The 7748-nt window shown below is 44.1% G+C and overlaps 2 protein-coding genes across 4 annotated transcripts in view; one reads left to right on the top strand and one right to left on the bottom strand.

Moving 5' to 3' along the window:
- The window catches only part of Trak2 (trafficking kinesin protein 2), a 65465-nt gene extending 63434 nt beyond the window's left edge, over nt 1-2031 (bottom strand). Inside the window, exon 1 of one of the 3 annotated variants that reach the window (XM_021166246.2) lies at nt 956-1195. The gene's annotated coding sequence lies outside the window, so the exon portion shown is untranslated. Of the gene's footprint in view, nt 1-955; nt 1196-1844 lie in introns of those variants that run through there. The other 2 variants (XM_029480070.1, XM_029480072.1) reach the window with 2 other exon arrangements.
- Stradb (STE20 related adaptor beta) overlaps nt 1245-7748 on the top strand; it is a 21041-nt gene continuing 14537 nt past the window's right edge. The window contains exons 1-3 of the mRNA XM_021166319.2: nt 1245-1568; nt 4689-4795; nt 6716-6796. Coding sequence (XP_021021978.1) covers nt 4784-4795; nt 6716-6796 — 93 coding nt within the window. The 5' untranslated portion in view covers nt 1245-1568; nt 4689-4783. The remainder of the gene's footprint in view (nt 1569-4688; nt 4796-6715; nt 6797-7748) is intronic.

Below are 7748 nucleotides of genomic sequence, written 5' to 3' on the forward strand. Positions count from 1 at the left end.
GGTATGGTTAAGAGCACTGTCTTTCACATAGGTCTGTATGTGCTGGTTAAACGTCTGAGGCTTGCCAGATACTACCTAATTTTAAAAATAGAAAGCTGGATAGTGGCTGAGATGATAAAGTGCCTTTAATTTTGCCCTTTCCCACCACCAAATGTCCTTCACAATTCGTTTTCAAGTGTCATGTCACCACCATTAATATGCTATTTGGAGCTCACTGTAGCTCAGACTTTTAATAGGACAGCAAAGATTTGAAAGGTCACAAACATTTTTACTAAGGTAGAACAAGAACTCTGAGTCTAGCTCATTTTGTTAAGTGATCCATATAAGCTAGGTGAATTTCCAGCGAAATATTACCATCTTTCCTGATGCAGAGAAAGATGCATAAGCAGGCAATTGACTTCACTGCCATAATTGTGATTTAAAAAAAAAAAAAGTGTTTGGGACTCAAAAGTGCTGGCACTGGAAAACACACCTGCCAATATTCATTCTTTTCGCTTCAACCTAAATCTGTCTGTCTGTCTGTCTTCCTTTTTTCTTTTAAGACATGTGGCGTCTGGTTCCAAATCAATTACAAAGAAAAGCCCAATAAAGAAAGAGCTCTTTCTAGTGTCCTTTCCTCCCATTTGCATCACAGATGGCCACCGAGAGCTTAAGGTTTAATGTTCAGACACTAAAGCCACTCATCCTAAAACGACAGAGCTCCAGATGGACGCTGTCTGGCAAAGGATGGGAAGCTGCCAATCTTCAGAGGTGCAGATAGGGTGAATCCCGGAGGCTAGCGCCCAGTTCCCATCAGTTTGCACCCACACTTGGGAAACATCCCTTTCCCATCTCGGGGCGGGATCCTTCCGTGAGTGACCTCTGGGGACCAGAGGAACACGGGACAGAAAGGCTTCTCTGCCTTCGAGAGAAGTTGACAAGGGCAAGTTCGAATAGCACGCGGGAGCTTACTCACGGGAATGGCCCGGCGTCCTCGCTCTTCCGCCCACACTCGCTCAGGAAGAAGCCCCTAACGCGCGGCAGCCTGAGAGCAGCAGCTGAAGCTGCCGCCGCCGCCACCGAGCTAACCCCCCCGGGCGTGGCAGGAACTGGCAGGCGCCCTCACATCATCACCGGGCGACCTTGGAGCTGCAGTGACGCCGGTTCAATGGCAGCCCCCACCCAGCTAGGGAAACTAAAAGGAGACCCACTCTCCCAACAGCCTTTGCGGCCCTAGCGCAAAGCCTTCTGGGAACTGTAGTTTGCTTTCCGTCCCGCCTACAGCTCGAGGGCCCCGCCTCCTCACTCCTGAGCTAGAAGCTGGAGGCGCGGTGGGGCGGAGCGGCGGGCCCCGACCCCGCTGGGGTGGGGCGAATCCCGTCCCGGCCGGTTGCCCCGGGCTAGGGCAGAGGTCCAGGCCGACCGGCCTTCTCGAGGCCGTGCTGCACTTCTGTGCCTTGAGGCTCACCCTGGAAGCCGGCCTAGTGTTTTCGCCTCGCCCCTCCGCGAGGCAGGTCCCGGGGCTCGCGCGTGTCGCCTCCCCTCAGCGCCCGCTGTCTGGAGAGTCGCTGGCCTTGGTCACCGCCTAGGTAATGAGGGGAGGCAGGCCGGCAGGGGATGGTGTGGGGACCCGCGGAGCGACAGGGAACGCAGCTCGGTAGGTGCACCGCGGAAGGCTACAAGGCCAGTCCTCGCCTCCGCTCCTTACCGGAGTTGACACGGCCGGCCGAGCAGCCGCTGGAGTCTGCGGGACGCCCGCTCCCGCTCTCTGTGCCAGCGCACCGGGGGCCGGGGCTCCCGGGTGCCCAGCGGCGGTGCCAGGTGCAGGAACCCAGCCACCGCCGCCCCGCTCCCCCAGCTCTCACCTTTGGTGGCGCACACAGGCCTGGCGACTTCCCAAGTTGAAGACACTCTGGCCCCAGACCTGTCTGCTCAGAGACGTCGAAGGGACCTTTTCCCAAATTAAATGTCCAGGCTTCGTTTTGTCTTCAGTGTTTACATTTGATGTCTTGTTTTCCCCTCGTGGGTTTGTTATGTCAAATACCTTTTCTCCAAACTTGATCATGATTTGTGACAGCACCTACATAGCACAGTGCTTGGCACTCCGTAAATATTTGTTGTAACCATGAGTCATGATACTAAGTTTGGAAAATTGGATTAAGCTGTGTGCTTCGCTATGATCTTTGTTAAGGTTTTATGAGATTTCAAGATCACCTTGAGAATTACTGTAATTTTGAAGCCTAACAAAGAGTATTGGTAGGTTTTTTGTTTTTGTTTTTGTCGGCATTTCCTGTAACAGTAGACCATTGAAGACCTCGATTAACGCAAAACCCAAGTCTTGTAAATACATAGCCCTTCTGGTGTCCATTTAAAGTGTTAACCTTTCAAATGAAAGGCCTGGGTATGACTTCTATATTATGCAACAAATTAGATTATTTATAAAGCTTTATTGTGGTTTGCTTTTTAGGTACAATTGCAAGGGACTACACTGAAGTACTCATTATGTTTAGGAATACAGGTTTCTTAAGTATATATATATATATATATATATGCACACATTTATGAATAAATACATACACACATATTTTAAAGATGGGGTCTCACTATGTTGGTATCCCAAGACGGCTTAGAACTCACAAAGATCAGCCTGCGTCTGCCTCTGCCTCCTGAATGCTGGAATTAAAGGCATGTTCCACCAAGCCTCAGCAAGCTTCTTTATTTTTTTTTAATTTACTTTGAAGAATTTATAATCTTAGCATAATAGCAAACACTAACAGCAGATCTTTCGTGCAACTCCTTTGCCAGGTGCAGCTGCTGCCCTGACCTCAAAATGTCTTGAAAAATGATCTGTTAATAGTGTGGCATACCGAAAGTAAAACTTCTGAGATTAAACCACCCCACTGGTAGTAACAGTTCTAGAAGACTGTGGCCTGACTCTTTTCAAATTGTTTTGTTGTTTAAAACAACAAACCCAATAACAACACAGCGCGCTGTAAAGCAGATACAGAGTCATGGTAACCACAGAATTAATCACCAGACCTTTCCGCCTCAGGTGAAGTCAGCAGCAGGTCAGGGCCTGGTGTTAATTGTGTGTGTGTGCGTGTGTGTGTGTGTGTGTGTGTGTGTGTGCGCGTGTGTGTGTGCGTGCGTGCGTGCGTGTGTGTGTGTGCGTGCGAGTGTGTGTGTGTGTGTGCGTGTGTGTGTGGGGGGGGTGTCTTCCGGACTCACCAGCTCCCATCCCACACTGGCTGTTCATTAAGTGTGTTAATACAGACGTTCTCTGTGCGATTTCCTTCCTTATTTGGGTGTTACCTTAGAATAGATTAATAAAAGTGAGCTTTTACTGGGTCACACGCTGTGAATATTTTCATTGTTATTCACAAGTCCCCAGCTTGCTTTTCCTATGATCCTCAATATTTTGTCTTAAAGTGTTGCACTTGTCTTTGTTGCTTTGTTTGTTTGTTTGTTTGTTGAGACAGTTCCCTTGTGTTTCCCTGGCTGTCCTGGAATTAGCTCTGTAGACCAGGGTAGCCTTGAGTTCTGGGCTTAAAGGTGCATGCCAGCACTGCCCTGCCATGCCTGTCTTTTTTATATCTTAGAGTGTATACAAAATGTCATACATCCGTTTGCTCTCAGTCATCCTGGAGGACAGGCAACCCAGGCATCGCTCTCCTCATCTCATACCCAGCCTCCGACCCCCATGCCTTAAGTTGGCATTAATTCTTGGCAGGTGGCAAGAGTGTGTTTTCCAGTCCTTCTTTTCCTTCCTCTACCTTTGGCTTACAGAGGTTCTCCTGAGAAAATCTACTTCTTCCCTAAGCAATAACATTGGATAATACTTTATAATATCTATGGCCTGTAAACGCTTCCTTTCCTCATTTTGTTTAGCTATTTGTGGATGCCTTGATCAAATATGGGCTTTGACTAAGATGAAGTACTGGAACCAGTTTCAAGAGGTGATGTTTAGAAAGGACCAACCAACTCTAGCAAATACTGCCCCTCTCTACTGGAAAAGACCCAGAAGATTTGGGTGGTCGGTTTGTAGCTCTGTGAAGCTGAAGAAGTTACCGTGCTGAAGTTCTGAATCTATCAGTGAAAATGGACAAGAGTTGCTTGCATAATAAAATGCTTAATTTTGAGTCTGTCAACAGTTGAGAACGTCATCTTTACATTAAAACTACAAAGTGTTTTTCTTAGCCCATTACAAACCCTGTTTCAAATTTGTGGATCCTGGACCTCAAATGAGTTAGTAGGTGGTTAGTCAGAAATCTGCAGAGATTCTCAAAGTCTACTTGTAAATGGAATCATTGGAAATTCTTAGGATTTATTTTCAAGTGGCACTACTTATATAAAGACGATCCAAAACTGCTTCTCTGTATTGCCTTCATGTTTGTTCAGGGCAGAAAAAGATAGGAGAGAGGCAGTATCTTGCGACTTTGGAAATAGAAACTCTCTTTAGCGTTCTTCCTTTCAGGAGCCGGGTCAGAACAATGCTTTTTTCCTGTCTTTTTTTATTATTGTTGTTTTATTTATTTGTAATCCAGCCATTTCATCCTCCCCACTGTCTCTGAAAGGATACTCCCCTGATGCTCAGAAATGGCACTGGCCTTTGTGCCAATGAGCAGCTGTCTAAGTATCTGATAAATTATGACATCTAGTTCTTCAAGGAGTTTATGTAAATCTAAATAATTTTGCTTTTGTTTTTATAGTGGGCTATATCTGCAACTTGAAGGGAAGATAAAGGAAACATCTTCTTTGGAATAGATGGGATTTTTTTTCACTTTCTGTGAACTAAAGCGATTCAATGTCTCTTTTGGTAAGTTTTGTTAAAATGTTATACCATCAGAGTAGTTTGATCTGGAACAAAAGACATTCAGATTTAAGCTCTGAGATGCTTTGACCTGAATAACCTGTGGTCTTAAGAATGATGTTAAACTCTCAGTGAGTTTTGTCTTTTTCAAAATAAGTTTCTCCTACACTGTCTTTAAATATACCCACTATTCCAATTCTTTGTCCCAAATCTATTTGTTTTCATATATTTTGCTTAGATGCCAGTCATATCTAGTTAGCTCTGCATTTTTTTTAAAACTTCAAAAATACTTTTATAAATGTTCATGTGTCCTAAGGCAGGTAAGATAACGTATAGCATTTAACCTTTGGCTTAATCAGACAAAAAAAAATTGAATTATTACATTATATGAGCTACAGATGGAATATATTTGTCTGTTAGATACATGGCATCTGCTTTAGATTAAGTAGCTTGGGACTTTCTGTTGTATACAGTATAGTGTTTGGAAGGGATGGGTTAATATTAAGTCATCGATCTTATTCTTTAAATTGTGGGACCTTGGCAGGACAAACAGCATCCTCATTTAAATTTGCTCATGGTCAGAAGCAGTGTGGAAACTCACACCTGACATTGTGTTCTCACAGCCACGCAGGCTGAGAGATAGAACTGTGACATCAGGAGACTGCAGATGCTCTTTATGGGAAATATATAACACAGCGCTTTAAATGTGTGTATCTGGAAAATGTGTTAAAATGCTTCATTCTTTAAAGCAGAGTCAGCAAATACTTTGTGTAAAAGCCAGAAGATGATAAAGCATGCTGCTCTTCTGCCCCAGTAGCTCAAGAGCAGCCGTCAGTCAGCAGTGTGGAAACGAAAAATAAAACAGCTAAAACCTGAATGTGAGGTAGAGCAGAGTTTGTTGATCCCTGTCCTAAAGGAATGTGAAGACTTAGTTTTACATCATGTCGCAAATGAGAAAAGACGTGTAGTACCCTTCATTAGTCCCCTAGTCTGAGTGACAATTCCGAGACTCCCAGTTCTGAATTCACTTTAAAATAATTATATTTTGGCCTGGCTGGAAAACACTAGTTGTTGAGCAGTTTTGGTGCATTGTAAAAGAAAGGCCGTGGTTACTCCTGTAACTGACAGTAGTGTGAATAGACATGAGTGCACTCTGAGAATCACCTGATGCAGTGTTTGCTGCTCACACAGGCTGGGGGCAGGGATGGGGATGAGGCACTAGAGAATCGTTTACTGTAAACGCCTCTCACATACTCCTAAACTTTTTCCTTCCTAAATAGAGCAGTATCATTCCACTAATTGATGATGGGAGAGATAATGTAGATATTACATTTCATTATGGGCAATTCCTGATAGTAGAACCATGAATTGATATTCAGGAAAATATAAATTTTGCTAATAGAAGCAAGTCTCTTAATTTGCTTTGAGTTGAACATGTTTGTCACCTTAAGAATAAAAATTGGTTACAAATATATTCATTAAGTTCATAATTAAACAAATGGTTTAATGTAGAAAAGCATGCTTCTTTATATTCAAAACTATCTGAAAAAAAGATAAAAACTGTTGGTACAGCAAAATAGATTTTAGCTTAATAGTCAGAAAATGATCATTTTTAGCCAAATATTTAGGAATTTGGCAGATGTATGAGGTGCTAAAAGACTTATAAATGAAGACCAACAGTTAAAATAGATTCATAACCTCAAGAAAAGTGAAGGCAAGGCACAGAGATGGCACTGAGCACAACCTTAACGGAGTGACGTTGCCATCTGTGCGCCTGACTGCTTCCCTGCCCCATCCCCATCAGTACCTCTACCGGGTTGGCTTTTGATTCTGCTTCCAGCCCTGATCCTGGATCTTTTGCATACACAAGCCAGGCCTGTATGTGTGCCATGCTTTTCACTTATCTCAAGTATTTCTGACTTCCAGGATTGTTTCTGTGCTTCACGAACACGAGTCGAATCACTCAGACCTGAAAAACAGTCTGAAACCAGTATCCATCAATACTTGGTAAGAAAATGGTTGACCCCAGACAGTGCTTCTCCTTTGCCTTCTGTGATGCTCTTGACTGACTCTTCTTTTCCCTGCTGCTCTCCATGAGTTTGTAACTGACCTCTTCGTAACCTGCTCTTTCTGAGCAGTGTCACAGATTCCTGTGGTTTCCGTTGCTGAGGTTTCTTTCACGTTGTCCTGGAGCTTTCTCGGGTGTTCTGAGAGGAGCATGGTTGATATCCAGACTTACTCTTCCCAGGGTCCTGGGATATCTATAGAATACGTCTGATTAGATTGTTTTCCCAGGGCATTTCTACTGATGTGAGTGAAACTTTAATCTTCATCCAAATCTTTCCATCCCCTGTACCTTTCCCTTTGGCTAATGAAAGCACGACTATTTCTTCTACATGCTAGGATGCTGGCGTTCTCCCTACGCTGCCTCTGGCCTTCTCCCCACTCCCTTGAGGAGCAGGGGCACTCAGGCTCCACCTGGCCTGTAGTCTGTGCACACTTGCAGCCTTCAGTTCTATTCCAAGACGCCCACTCATGCCACTTTGAAGCCAACGGGTAAAGTCCAAATCTCTGAGCAAGACTCTCAATGGTATTGTGTATGACCAGTATTTGAGTTTCCTTTCTTATTGGGAATATCTTCTCTCTGCTTGAAATACCCTTGTTTCTGCCCTCCCCTGAAATTTCTCCTCATCTGTAAAGAATTGATTCCATTTTGTATCTGTAAACTCTTCCCCAGGTCTTTTCATTTCATTGTGCTGTCACTGTCAGGACATTCTCATGGGATACTTGTCACCATACTGTCTTACAGTGAGTGGGGTCTGTGTCTCTTCCAGCATAATGTGATCCCCATATAAGGGGCACCCTAGTCTTATTCATCTTTGTCTGACATACTAAGCAATATAAAGGGTTGTGTTTGGTAATATGTCTCTGAAATCTTTACTCCTCTTTTTTTTTTTTT

This window comes from Mus caroli, chromosome 1 (assembly GCF_900094665.2).
Source record: "Mus caroli chromosome 1, CAROLI_EIJ_v1.1, whole genome shotgun sequence".
Lineage (NCBI taxonomy): Eukaryota > Metazoa > Chordata > Mammalia > Rodentia > Muridae > Mus > Mus caroli.